General features: G+C 36.2%; 1 protein-coding gene and 1 non-coding gene across 2 annotated transcripts; both read right to left on the bottom strand.

Moving 5' to 3' along the window:
* Window positions 1-204: 204 nt before the first annotated feature.
* LOC126926382 (dynein beta chain, ciliary-like) lies at window positions 205-14,069 on the bottom strand. The gene is made up of 9 exons (XM_050742706.1): window positions 13,776-14,069; window positions 13,274-13,480; window positions 10,891-11,023; window positions 10,698-10,829; window positions 5,884-6,059; window positions 5,273-5,383; window positions 2,405-2,578; window positions 1,427-1,575; window positions 205-561 (listed from the first exon to the last, which is right to left on the bottom strand). The coding sequence occupies exons 1-9, from the start codon at window positions 14,067-14,069 to the stop codon at window positions 267-269; spliced, it is 1,671 nt and encodes a 556-aa protein (XP_050598663.1). The 3' UTR covers window positions 205-266.
* On the bottom strand, window positions 11,892-12,010 carry LOC126926396 (5S ribosomal RNA). The gene has a single exon (XR_007714532.1). It is a non-coding gene; the product is annotated as a 5S ribosomal RNA (ribosomal RNA).
* Window positions 14,070-15,511: the final 1,442 nt, after the last annotated feature.

Here is a 15,511-nt window from a genome sequence, read left to right as displayed (position 1 = left end):
CCTCCGTGTAAAATAATGTAAATATGACAAACATTATAAATAATTCTACAGGGCACCCCCTACCCCTTCCCGTAAGTTGTAAAGTAATTTAAAATGGAAAAATAAATTGTAATCGTACGTAGAAATGCGTTGTACTTCTTCTTTTATATAAATATTATCTTGCATAAAATAATACCGTGTTTTGAAAAATGAATACCAACACTCTTTGACAATTTCGAAAATCTTTATTTTAATTGCATATTTAGTCCATAATTTAATTTATAAAATTAGATTTGTAATAGAATTGCCACTCCACCAAGAATCCACTTACTAGCTCTCTCCTTAGTTCTTAAATTGAACGTCCACACGTAAGTAGGACCTCGCGATCGTGTTTTATACACAGGACATTCATACATATTCTTTAAATCTTGTTTGTCCTGTGTAATCGCCCTAATATACATAATTGGCAATAATGGAAACAATTCTTTGAATCTAGAGTCCATGATACATCCTGTTTGAACGTCCCATCGTGCACCTTCCATGTACAATCCGTTTATATACGCGCCTTCTCTTGGTGCCGATCTGTAAAGTTTTTGTGAAAAATCGATTATTACTACTCTGGAATAAAATTTATACAAATTGTAACTGAATTTCGTTAATGATGAAAACTAGCGAGTTTATGTAAATAAATGTACTCGAAGTAAAATATTAAAAATATTTAAAAATGCAGTTAAGATATCTTTATTTATTAATACTTTAATATATTAGATAATATATAGATACTGGCACATTCAGTAGCTATAAAAAATATTTGTACATCATTATATTTATTAGAGCATTTATATAGCTACTAATTAATTAGATTCATGTATATTAAATCTAATTCCATTATTTATTGCTTCGCTTATGGGGTTACATGACTTCTAGTTCAGACAATATTTCGTTGCTCGTTTTCACTGCTATGAACTCCACTCTCCCCTCACAACTTTACGTCGCGTTCTCAAAAAATTGTATCAACTTAATAATAAAACGAAATTAATAAATAACAAAAAGTGAGCATACACATACTATTTACATTATATACGAGCTATATTATATACAATACTATAAAGGAACCAATGCTCTAAGCCTGTGCCTCATTCTCCCCGCTAATCTGCAGTGATCTTTGTGTCATTTAATGGTATTATATACTGTATAATATAATGTAATAATATATATAATAGTACTTTCATACGACTACAAAAAATTGATGCTGCGAAAATAAATCGTAGATTCCGCCAAAAAAAGGTTCATTGAAAAATAAGGATGTGTATGTACAAATACTTTTTTTCGCCATTGTATATGTGCGATAAGTATAGTATGCTTAATATTAACATCATACGGTAAGGAAAAATAAAAATAAAGAATATGTTTGAAGGAATGACGGAGTAATGTTTTTAATAATTACGTGATTTCTTCTTTGGTTTTTCTCAGTACTTCGCAATATAAACACATTTTGTCCAATGGCCATTCATTTTTGCGTGCGGTTTGTTGCATAATTGCAGTTAGAAATGATTGAGGATTGAAAAAACCACCTAGCCATACCGACGATGGTAACTGCATAATGATGCGTTATGTTATTAGAATAGATTAATTGATGAGGAGAATAAGATTGCAATAAAGTGGAATAATAATGCTGTAAGATTTTTTAGATTCTAATGTTAATTGGCAAAAAAGGAAAATTCTGCGTTTGGAACACGTAAACAATATGAATGACCCGTTAATATCGTCTGAAAGAAGATTCGTTAATATCTGGTTTGCCATCTTCTCGAGGGTTCGAATATAGTCCAAGCAAAAGATTGTTTCCCAAGTTCAGCTAAAGAGCATAAAATACAGGATATTAAAGGCGAGTATGCGAATAAAGCTGCTTGGAAATGTTAAATTTTATGATTTCTATTTTTTCTTAATGAAAGGTATTGTAATAGACTGGGGCGATGTCCTCAATTAATATGAATTTACACAAACTCAATCCAACTATTTTGGATTCAGTTCAGGCAGATTCATATTCTATTTACTACAAATTATCTATAGATTAATTATCTGAAGATGAAAACACTTTGATTCATATCAGTTCACATCTAAACTTATTTTAGTTGAATAGATTTAAGCAGTCTTTACAGCTTTTTTCTACTGGAAAGGGATACGAGTTATTAAAATTTCGCTTTTTATGGGTAGCAACAATCGTGTGCGTTGAACGAAGCTTTATTCTGTCGCTCATTCAATTTTGCTATGTTTATTTTACCAGTTTGAAATGAATTCCAGGCATCAAAATTTGCCACGGATTCAATTATCAATTTCACAAACTGAGACATTTCGATATTAATAGGGCATTGTTTTATACAATAATAAAAGTTACAATAATAGTAAAAAATAAGTAAATGTTTACGTTAAAATCAGCAGTCCAATTAGATAATTCATTTATTCGATACAACATATCCGTGAACCAACTGTTTAATCCTAATTCTGAAGGGTAAGCTCTTTTTGTCCAAGACGGCGGAACAGCATCCATCATTATATAATTTTGTAGATCTTCCATCTCAGCATTAATAGTTAATTCTCCCTATCAAAAAAAACATCATTGATTAATTGTCTGGCGTTATGTTACAAAGCAGCATTTAAAGTTTGAAAATTCAAGAGATTATGTAACTTCCTTCATCAATAAATTTGAGAAGTTATAATTGTTTTCTAGAAGCAGTTACATTCAATATAAACAATTTCGAATTTAATGTCACATTTCAATAGTTTTAAGTTGATCATGTTCTAATTGATTTAATGATGATGGAAAAAGTACGGCAATATGTTCCAAGAGTTGTAACAGTAATTTGAGTCGCATAGGAGAATGTCGCTTTGTCATTGCATTCATCGTATGGTATAATTCTACAATGATTTCTTTCTTTATGATATATTTAAAAGTATTTTATATAACATACAATTTGGAAATTAGGTTCCAGAAACACATATAAGAAACATTCGGTATTTGCACAAAAGTTGGAACTCAAGTGTTGCAGTTATAGGGAGGTAGAGACTGTTCTAAAAACTGAGATCTTCGATATGCCCAACGTAGAAGAGGATAAGTTAGATAAGAGTTAAATAAAAAAAGGCGACAAGAGTCGAAGCATTTATCATGTAAAATAAAAAAGGGGGTAGCTCAAATGAAAAGAAGAATAAAATGTAACAAAAAAACAAGAGAATTTATTTATTTCTTGTACTCTGAATTTACACTGACTGCGATTTGTTTCTGAGCTCCAACCGTGACTTTCCAAGATTGAAGTTCTTACAATTTGACTTTCGGTGGGATCTGTTTCTTTTTTGTTTGTCACCCCTCAATATCCCCATTAACCTGTAGGCGTACATGACCGTTGCCACGCTTCTAGAACATTGGGTGGAAGGACTGTTGGGATATCGATGACTCATTAAGCACTTCGGCGATATATATTGTCGCCAAGGCTGCCACATCTTTATCTCCATCATGGAATTTGAAGTATGCCGATCGTGACACATTCGGCAAACATCAAACCTAACCTCAACCTGATTCCAACCTTAAACCTTTAACTCAAAGATCTAAATTTTCTATTTTTGATGTGTGACCAATGAAACTTACTAATATACATATTTGCTTACTTTATAAATAATAATTAAATACATGTTAATAAGTAAATATAATCCAAATTATTTGTTTGGTTTCATCTTTATCAGAAAGATCTCACAAATACGTTAGTAAAAGGATGATTTAGAAAGAATAAAAGATAAAACAGTTTTACTTTTGATTTAGTATTTTGGTACATTGTCTCAGTGATATTCGATTTCCAGTACGTCAGGCGTCCCGCAGGGGGAACGACGACTGTGCAATTATGCATGGGATCCTTTTGTGCAATTATCGAATGTTCCCGTTTGTTCTTTCTAAATGAAATGCACATACATTGCTAGCTAAAAGTTTGAAACCACTTTCTCAGTTGTATCTGTATTAAGTATTTTGCTAATATCGTTATTAATTTGAAATTAACGTTATAGTTATTAATAGTAATTTATTTTCATAAATTTTTAACGAGAGAGTTTTCTAAGATAACAGAATTGTAGTTTTTTTTTAATTCTCGTGTTTTGTAAAACACGCAGTAATTACAATTTTTTGACTGGTAAACATATATACAGTGTGTCCGGTTTATCGTGAATGCCACGATATGTTTCAGAAAAAATTGCACCACATAAAGGAGAACGTATTATACGCTATTGTGTCTGACATTGCGGTGACCTTGAAACCTGATCTTGAACGTGACATTACAATTTTTAAATACAGAGATCTATCTTTTATTACTCCTATACGATAAACAATATTTATACATATAGGAAAGATACAAAACGTAATAATATAAATATGCAGCATTCTTATATATATCATAATAAACAGTATAACTAAAGGTAATAAACAAACAGTATTGAGTATACAGTATATATTACGATCGAGGCTAGAAGTAGGAATGGAAGATAACCGGAAAGGTGACTTCCCAAGAATTTGCATAGTATTCAGTAATTATGTAAATTAATTTAGGGAAGAAATATTTGTGACACGTATTTTTTTCTACAATGATTAATAGTAAAACAGTTACAGGTAATTAAAAATTAGTAAGGCCGAACGTTTCTGACCACGTACCGAGTGTACCCAAAGAATGCGTGACTTCATAAGTCTGTAACGATGCTCAAATATCAGTAAAGTTTTAATTTAATTATTTTAATTAATAGGTAAGTATATGGAATGAAAATATGAACTAATGAGTCTCTAATAACCTAAACTTTTGTTGTCAGTAATCTTCTTAATTATGGAAAAAGATTCAAATATCGAATTGGGCCAAATTATCTTAATTATTATATTAAATTATCAAATTATAATAAAATATATAAATATTAAATTATTAAAATTCGCGCTTACTCTACAGGTCTATACAATGTGTGCACCAAAGGTAGGGGCAGAGAGAAATTTCCTCTCTAATAGAGGTTAGAAACAGACAGTGCAAGACAGAATAGATAAAATTATTTCTTAGTATATTTCTTATTACGAGCAAACAATTCTAGAAATTAGTGGGGGATAACTCTTGCCCATAAATCCGGGCAAAGTGTTGGTTTGCTATCTTATATTGTTTCTGAACTGTAGTTTACCCTAGTTACATATAGCCTTCTGTATATGTCGTGCATGCGAGGGATCATGTGTGCGATTGCGTAAAATGTAAAAATATAAAAATGCATAAATATTTGTCATTACTTTTAAGCCTAACTCTAATTCTTGCAGGGACCTTCTAAGTTCTTCACACAGTAGATTCATGAGTTCGCATTCTTGTAAAGCAACTGTGACAAATGGTGTACGATCTTCCACCTAAGAAATTTAACAAAGATTTTATTAGAGACGGAAATTGTTCCGAGATTCGACATTCTATACCCAATTTCGTCTCTCGGTTTATCTTCGATGTTAACCAGTTAACTGCGGAATTTAGTTTTCAAAATCCCTTACGGGGTGCGTAATTAAAATCAAGCAATATCATGTAATTAACGCAGTTAATTGTTTAAATGATGCAACGATTTTGATGAGCTTAAAATGTTGTAAATATCAGTACTGAAGAATTTTTCTGTATGAATCTACACATATGTCCCCTACAATCGCTGTTTGGCCTTAGTTTTCCAAAGTTAAATATTCTATACATTGTCAATAAAATAATGAGAACCTTAAATATTGACAATAATATTGATAATAAATATTTATTGTCTGAACGTTTTTTTAAAGATTTCCGGTTTCTTAATTACTAATTTCTATTTATTTTAAATTTAGATTTATTAAATAATTCATTAAAGTTAGTAGCAGAGAGAGGCAGTGAGTACCTTGCTGTAAAGTTCTAGCATATTGAATTCTTCTGGTAGTTTGTCCAATAAGTCTTCTATTTGTCCTTTTATTTTGTCTTCTTTTGAAATATCTCCGCTTGTTGTATCGCTGGCAGTTCTTGTTAGTATACCCAATAAAGTTTTAAACAAATTTTCCACAGTTTGCGTTAAAAACCCTAATAAATGTATAAAATAAATTCTTCAGTGTATTAATTTCAAGAAGAGCCTTTATGTTAAATCGAGAATTGACTAAATTGCCTATTTGGCATTATATTACGAATTCATCAATTTATGAATTCTAAGGACAAATTGGAATTTTTTTTATTGGACTATTTCGAAACTTCGTCAAAAAATGTACGTACTGTAGCGGCACTCGACAGCAAACTTCCCAACGGTTTCTGTCCCGTGCCTCGCTACACAAGGACTCTACCTTGCGAACAGATGATTGCCAGATGTCGATACACTCTCTCCGAATATTTACAGCGAGCCTAAGGACCCGCAATAAATCTTAGGATCCATGCAGCTGTTGTTGTAATACCGCTCCCACTGCGTAGTCGGACGCATCTACCGAGAGGCTGATAGGCGCACCTGGTATCGGATGCGCCAGCATCGTGGCATCCGCGAGAGCGCGTTGCGATTCGCGAAAGCTGTTTTCCGACTGTTCCGACCACTCTATGGGCGCGTTGCCCTTTTTCGCGCCTTTTAACAAATCATTGAGCGGTTTGACCGTTTTTGCGGCCCCCGGTATAAAACGTCGGTAGAAGTTTATCATACCGAGGTACCTACGTAGCTGCTTAGCGTTCGCGGGTTTCGACAATTTTATAATCGCTTCGACGCGTTCGGGCGGCGGTTTAATTCCGTCGGAGTTTACCGAGTATCCGAGGAAAGTAATTTCGTGCACGCCGAATTCGCATTTCGTGGGGTTTATCACGACGCCGTAATTATTGAGACGGTCGAACAGAATTTTCAAATGTTCGCGATGTTGACTTTCGTCGTCCGATGCTATTAGGAAATCATCGATGTACGCGTAGACGAAATCGAGCCCACGTGTGATTTCGTCGACGAATCGCTGACATGTTTGCGCGGCGTTCCGAAGTCCAAACATCATGTTTGTTGCTTCGAAAAGCCCGAAAGGTGTTGTTATCGCGGTTTTTTCGATGTCTTCGGGCGCAATCGGAATTTGATGGTACGCGCGGACGAGATCGATCTTTGAGAAGATTCGCTTACCAAACAGATGATGCGCGAAGTCTTCGATATGCGGCGGTGAGTACCTGTCGGGTACGGTGCGGGCGTTCAACGCGCGGTAGTCGCCGCATGGTCGCAGGTTTCCGTCCTTTTTCGGCACTACGTGCAGAGGTGATGCCCACGGGCTTTTCGATGGTCGCATCACACCCTGCTCGATCATGAGCTCGAATTCCTCCTTTACCTGTTCAAGTCGATCAGGTGCGAGACGGCGGGGTTTGTTGTAGACCGGCGGGCCAGGCGTGGTTTCGATGTGGTGTACCACGCCGTGTCGAGTCTTCTCTTTTCCAAAAATCGGTGGACGGGTGAGGTCCGGGAATTCTGCCAGGAGTTGGTGATATGGTGATTCGCCGATAATGGTCTTAACGGACACTTCGTCTGTCGTGTCGGTGTATCCCCTCGATGACATTCGAGTTGCCGTGTCGGTGAGGCTTTTGTTTCGCGCGTCCACGAGCAACCCGTAATGGCTTAGGAAGTCCATGCCGATGATGGGGGTTTGCACGTCGGCTACCGTAAAGTTCCATCTGAATGCTCTGCGTAGGGACAGGTTTAGCTCCATCGCTAAAGTGCCGTACGTTGCGATGCGCGTCCCATTGGCAGCGAATAGTTCATACGCTGTTTTCTTTACGTCCGTGGATAGCCTGCTTCGGGGATAAACGCTGATATCAGCACCGGTGTCAACTAAGAATGAAGTCTTCGTTCTCTGGTCCAAAACAAAGATGCGGTGAGATCCCAAGCCGTTGTCGTTCGCCGCTTTTACGGACGGCTGGTGTCGTTTCCCGACTTCCACTTACAAGGGGCGTTACATTTCCTGGCGCGATCGTCAAACCTCGCATGATAGAAGCACATTCCGTCCTGGCGCGGGTTATCTCGCGAACGCGAACGGCGGCGGGATCGGGTGAGAGAATTCGAGCGTCTTCGTGGTCGACAATGCCCGTCGATTCTCATAGCCTTCATTCCGTCTAGCGCCTTGCTGATGACGACGGCGGCCAGTGCGTCGGTTTTATCTTCGTATGATGCCAGTGGCTCGGCGACTGCGCCCACCCTATGCGCGCGGTGGCCGTGGCGGTCGTACGCCTCGTCGATTCTATCCGCGGTCCTGGTCAGCTTTTCTATGCTCGTATCGTCAACTGCGGCCAGGACTTCCCTGATACGGTCTGGGAGGCGGTTCCTCCACAGGTTTAGGATGAACTCGTCGGACGCGAGCGGGCTGGCTAGTTTCTTTAGGTCGTTGTAAAACTGTGAGGGCTTTCTGTCGCCCATCTCTTCGCGTTCGACTAACCTTTCAACCTTGGCGCTGTCCGATTCTGTCAGGACACGGATTAGCTCGCCCTTCAATTTCTCGTACTGGCCGGTGGCAGGGAGGTGGGTCACGGTATCCTCGATCTTTGCAAGGTATGGTGGGTCAAGGAATCCCACGAGGGTTACGGCTTTTTCATTATCGTGGCTAATGCCGGTTACGTTGAAATACCTCTCTAAGATCGAAAACCAGAGCCCGGCCTTCGTAGGCATAAATGGTGGCACGCGAAACAAAGCACCGGCTGGAGTTGGTTTGCTCTCCATTTCCATAGAGTGATTTGCGGACACTACTGTTCACACCGCGGCTAGTCTATCACTGTCATCTCTTACACAAAAAATCACGTCGGGGTCACCAGTTTGAGGTGATGGGCGTGATAGGTCTAGAATAATCACTCGTATCGTTAACAATAACAATTTATTAGTTTATGTTCGTGATATACACTCGTGCGTAGAACACGCGATACAATTATCGGTTCGCGGTTACAAGTTCGAGCTCGGTGGGATACGTTTCGCGGTGCGATTGACGTCGGAACGATTGTCCAGATGTCGAGAAGTTCGGATTCGCTATTACGGCCAACTACCAACGGTCACTTCGGAATGGCGTCTCTCGCTCGTCTCGCGGCTCACGACAGAATAGAATGAATTTGTGTCGCGATGATGCTCCTTAGGAAAACTGTGCTTGGGTGTGTCTAAGGATACGGAATCATCGGATTCGTTAAGAAAAGCGTTAGTTCAGAGAATGAGGGAAATGGACGTCGCTGTTAATTGGCTAAATCGTGAGTTGGTGGTTGGAAGGAGATGGCAACTGCCCTTGAGAGAAAGTTGCTAGCGAGGAGCGTCGTACGTGCGGAAAAGCAGATTTCCGTAGTGGGTGGTATGTGTAGTGGTATGGCGAGAGCCGTGGCACCGTCGAGTACATCGATGTGTCGTCGGTCCCTTCAAGTGGACAGTTTTGTGGAAAGAGCCTGCGTGACCCTGGCCACGGGGTTTCGGGACACGCGTTCGATGGGACGAGAAAAGACAAAGAGATGCTAAAGACAGTGTTGGTTGAGACGCCGGCGAGAACGAATGCAAAAGGCGTACAAGGTGAGTTGAGAAGCGAGAGCGTGCGAGTGCAGATGCCGAAAACGAGAGTTGTAGAGTTGCTAGCGTTGTAGAGAGATCGAGTTGTTAGTTATAGAGTTGCCAGAGTGATTTGAACGGAATAAGACTTTTGTGTTATAGTTCAAGTTGAACATTTATCGTTCTCTGTCCAATTAATCTCTGTTATTTTTATTTATCTTAATAAATAGTATTAGGAGAATTTTACAAATCTAAATCATCCTAATCCTATCCTTTTTCCGATACTACATAAATATATATAAAAGATGTCGATATTATTTTCTTTTGTTTAATAATTTAATTGTTGAACAGTTTAATCATTGTTAACGGTTAGTTCTTAAGAATTTAGTCTGAAATGCAGACGTGTCTTTCTCAGATAAAAATTAATTACATTACACAATTATTACATCCAGAATTCTTACGTCTTCTAACTTATATTCCCTAACAGAGCCTAACAGTCAAGGGCCTCAGTATAGGTTTCAAATTTTGCAACATCTCTATCTCTGGTATACATATACATATATAAAGAGCAAAGTGCTTTTATGTTCGTTCGGTTATAACTCAAAAACTACTGCACCGATTTAAATTAGACTCAAATCATTCGATAGAGAATATTCCAAAGATGGTTTAACCAAATTGGCACCTATTTACTATTTTAAGTTGTCAAGCAATGAAAGAGAGCACTAAAATTTCAGAACGAATAAACTGCTGCTTCACTGGCAACAGTGAAGTTGAAAAATGACAGTGAAAAATGGCCCGAACAGATCAATCGTCATTCTTCGGCTGTATTCGGAATAAGTTCGAGCGCCGTATGCAATAAGTGGGGAGCATAAGGCTCACGTCTTACAACAAGCAAGGTAATTACTTCTCCAAACAATTATTATTCATCTTCTTTTCGTTTTGACTTATTTGTTACAATATTAACATCAATCAGTTACTAAGGATATACATCCGGGTAAGGACCGAGTATATCAGCTAGTTATAATGCTACTGTGACATTATTCATCAATTCACGATTACTATTCTTAATCATTTCAACTCCAAATACATAAACTTTGATTCGAATTGGCGATCTCACAACATTGATTTGTATTCATTAGTTATTCTCTAATAATATGATATGATATTATGTCAGTTTCATTAGGTTGTTTGGAAATGTTAGATATATTTACCAATTTCTGCATTGGGATGAAATTCATACAGAACAGGACTTTCAGCAGGTAAGTAGTTATCGACGTACTGATGATATGCATCATAATCACTATTTGGTGGTACCAAAAAATCTGGTGCAAGGTATAATTCACCTACGCAAAAAGTGTAAATTCATTTCTTTGTTAACTGTTTCTGTAAAAATTGTTGTAGTGCCTTCTAGCTCCATCTCGTCGTAAATTATTGAAGCTATCGATGGTGTCGAAAAATATTTCCAACAAAAGTCCAACAATTTCGAGGGGTATATAATTTGATGTAATTTTTTCACGAATGGATAACTGAGGGATTTCTGAATGATAATATTACATTTTTATATGGAATTATATATTTTTTATTTTATTATTTCACATTAATCGGTGTAGTCCTGAAAAGGCAAAGGAAATAATAGAATAAAATTCATACTCTGAAATGGCTATTTTAGAGATATTTTGATTTTGATATGTATTGCAAAGCGATATAACATCAACAATTTTGAATTGTTGGGCAAAATAACTCCGGGCAAAATAATGTCGCTGCTACATGCAACCGTCGAATGAAGACGAATTTGAATTTTCCGACTCTCCCCCGACCAGTATAAATAAACAGACGCGATCGCGAGCGACGGTACATAACGAGTACATAGTGAGTTCATATATAATACATATCGAATATTTAACAGCATCTTGAGTATCCTCGAGTACCTAACGAGCGTCTATCAAGTCACGCGACGAGCATTTGCCAGTATTTATTCCGCGACTTTATTTTGCGATTTATACTTCGTACGAACGACTAACGTCTACGTTTGTATATTAATTTATTGTCTTAAATATATTAACGGTTACAACAACAAGTAATCTCGTCATTAATCCTCACAACCTACGTCCTCTTCACACAAACATCTACAGATATAATGTTATAATAATTTAAAAAACGTATTTGATATGTACTTGTACTAATTCAAGAATAATAAACGGAGTCTTATCATTAATCTTATTTGTGTTTGATGTGAAAAAATAGAATATTTAAAGAAACATAAGTATGTGCAAAAATGAGATTGATATAATGCGAGGTAATAGTCGTGTTATAGCAAAACATATCTTTTTCTCGATGCTTAGATTATAGATTCTTAAAGGTTGATTGTTAAGAAAAATAAAATAGATTGGGAAAATAAAAAAAAAAGCCAACACCACACGGAGTTCCCAGGCGGTCACCCATCCAAGTACTATCCGTGCCCGGCGTTGCTTAACTTTCGTGATCGGACGAGAACGAGTGCACTCAGCGCGGTATGAGCGTTGGCTGAAATAAGTGATTTTTTTATTTGTATTTGATGGTCAAAGAAATAGAATATTTAAAGAAACATAAGTGTGTGCGAAAATCATTAATCTTTTTATTAGAGTTTATAAACTTCTATAAAGTGAAAGATTTACTTTTCAAATAAAAATTAAATTGAAATTGTATTATTACCTTGAAAAATCGCTTATGTTATAATAATTATCCAAAGTGATATGTAGCGGCATTCGACAGCAAAGAACTTTCCAACGGTTTCATCGGTACATGGTGTACCACCGTTGATAGACTGTTTACGAGAGACCGACAAAACATAAGCAAGGTCACGACGAAGGGTAAGCGTCGACAGGCTTAATGAGCCATGGATATCCCTACGGTCCTTTCGCCAAACACTCGAAAAAAGGCGTGCGTGACCGCGGTCGCGAAAGTCTAACGAACGCGTGCGTAGTGGGGATACAGTATTGAGGGATCTTCCCAAAGTTCCAAAGGGAAGGTTCCGGTGTTCTTTTATCTCCGACATATATAATATACATACATATGTATACAATACATGTACACTATACATACATAAATTGTATATGTATGTATGTAAATGTAATTTTTTAACGACGATTAATAACATAGTAACAGAGAAATTTGTTTAATTGCTATTTGTGCTTGGGTACGTTCTAAATTATTTAATAATTTATTATTAAAACATATATTGACTAAAAAAAAGCAATTATTAAAGAATATAATGTACGAACTTTGCTAATATCATCACTAATAAAAAGTAATGCTTTATCTTATTAGTAGCTTTTCCTAATTTGATTGCAGGTTACAAGGAAGACAGTTATAGTATGTTTTAAACTATTAGGTCATCCCATAAGTTCGTGCCGACTTTTGTGTATACATTTCATGTGTCGATTTATAAACATACGGCGATAAGGGACCAATGCACTTGAAAAATGGGAAGAAGTTGTACAACGAGAGGGGGATTACATTTTTTCATGAAACTGAAAGGTATGTAAACAATCTTAACATATATAACCACTCAAAAAACGGAACGAACTTATGGGACAACATAATATATCACATTTGCGAGATATATTCCAAATATGTCTTATAATTAATAAAAAATCTGTTAAAGAGTATTAATTTGAAGTTATTACATTACACAAGATAACGTAAATATTGTTTTCTGCTTTCTCTCATTGTTGCAACAGTTACAAATCTTCGATCCATAATTTTTAATTTAACATCATATGATCCATTAAGATTTAAAGTCACTTACCCTATTCCACCCTTGCGCCCCAAATTTTCTACGTTCTGCAAGTACAGCGTGGTAATAACAAAGTGCAAATAATATTGCTTTGAATTCGGTTTCCTTGCTGCAGGACTCCAAAGTTTCCTGGGTAAAGTTATCCAACGCTTTGTGAATATTCGCTTGAATTCCAGATGGTGGTTCGTTCGTGATCTTTATGGCTGATTCTAGTATACCCTATGTACAATTTAACGAACCTTACATTTAGTAATTATCTATCTATATTATTGGCTAAAGTATCACGTGTATAGTAAATTAGGGACTATAATAGGGACCTCAGAATTTTCTCAGATTTTTTAAAGCAAAAAGACAATAAGAAATTAGGCCAGTTAACGAAAGACCTGTAATGCCTACCGCGTTAGTGAAAAACCATATTACCGACGGAGGGTTAAAGAATATAATTAGCACATGTTAACTTAATTAAAAGTGCATATTTTCTTTTGCTTTTTCAAATTGTACAATTGTTTATTACCTGAGGTATTATTGATTCATGAGGATCAGGACTGGGTTCCGCACTAATGAACAAACGATAATCATCATGTGGATTCTCCGAGCACTGTTCCATCTTTTTTTCCAATGTAGGCCACCATTTCCTCACTAAATGGACATTTTGCAAAATTACCCAGTGGCCTTCGTTCGCGGAAAGTTCTATGGCTTCTTCCGCTATGGGTTCTTGACCTTGACCCAGCGACACATTATGGAAATTTCTGCCTCCAAAAGTGAAACCCAATTGCATTGCCAGTTTTTCGACGTCCTGAATTTCCATCGTTGTCGTTATTGCACATACATATTCCATGTGATTACGTTGATTTTCGTAACATGCTTTTGTATAATTCATTAGGTATCGATAATTCTTAATTTTAATTGTCTTCGATTCAAGTTATAAAAAGGTAAACGAAAGATATGTCATCGAAAGCAACAGAGTATAGGAAATGAGAAGAGTAAGAAAGTATTGCAATTATATTGCATTAAAGAAAAAATATTAAATATTGCGCAGTTTAGTTATAGCTTATTGGTTGTTCAGGGTATGCAAGAATTATATCTTATGACTTTGGTAGATGATCCTACACCTTCAGATCGGAGGAGATTTATTAAAGAAAGGTACCCTATAATAGAATTTCAAGGCTAAATTTTTTGTATGACATTGCTTAATGCTCGTTACGAGTTATAAATATCTGTAAGGAACCATGGGTTACAAATGAACCGTTTTTTTTTGGAAAATGACTTTAAAATTCCATTAGCTCTTATATTAAAATTACATTAGAAAATGTTTACATCTATCAGTTAGATAAAAACTAAGTAATGCCACATTAATGAACAAACAGAAAGCTATTCCTTTGAATTTACGATAACCTATGCTAAATAGAATGAAGCATCTAACTTCATCATTTCAAACTATTACAAAATTACTTACCTTATGGAGAAATCTTTCGTATAAAAATTGAATAGCGTTGAAAAGAATATAATTTAGTACGTGGAATTGCAGAAACGTTAAATACTCTTCGATTTCGATATTGATGAATGTGTTGTAAAAATCGATATTTCAAATAATCTTTTCCTATATAAGAAGTGAATTCGCTTAGTTTCCGGGATATTCACGAAAAACTACCGATATCACTACTGTGAATTCTGTATCTGCAGTTGTGCAGCCGTGACAGCGTATGCATTAGTTTAGTTGCCGATTGCCGGTAACTTATGGTCTCTTTGAAAATGAGGGTCGGGCGAGTTTAAAAGCTTCGTACACAACGTACATATGCGAGGTTGCAAGAGTCTGTTATAACTGATAACTTATAACTCAATTAAAAGTGAGTATCATCGGTGTATTAGGTTCAAATATTAAATAATTAAATAACTGTTAATAAACAGAAGATAAGCGACCGGCGACTGGTAACCAGACAGACGCATAGGCTGTCACAGTTGAATATCTATAGGCAGAAAAAAACTATGATTGAGCCGGTAGTTTCTTGCCAATATATTGAAAACTAAACGAGTTCACTTCTTATATACAGTATAGTATATAGGCAAAATATTTCTACAGTATATCAAAAAATCATAGAATCCGAGGGTCGATAACGTTTTTACAGTTTCACCCTATATAGCGTTATATATTGCATACAATATTATGCATTATATATATTATTATTATTACAAGTTAATAGTGTTACACACTAGATAAATAAATAAATAAATAACTTTACGTGTGCATAG

Source organism: Bombus affinis, chromosome 17 (assembly GCF_024516045.1).
Source record: "Bombus affinis isolate iyBomAffi1 chromosome 17, iyBomAffi1.2, whole genome shotgun sequence".
Taxonomy (NCBI): Eukaryota; Metazoa; Arthropoda; class Insecta; order Hymenoptera; family Apidae; genus Bombus; species Bombus affinis.
The sequence above is the reverse complement of the archived record's forward strand: the minus strand, read 5'-3'. Positions and strand labels throughout refer to the sequence as shown.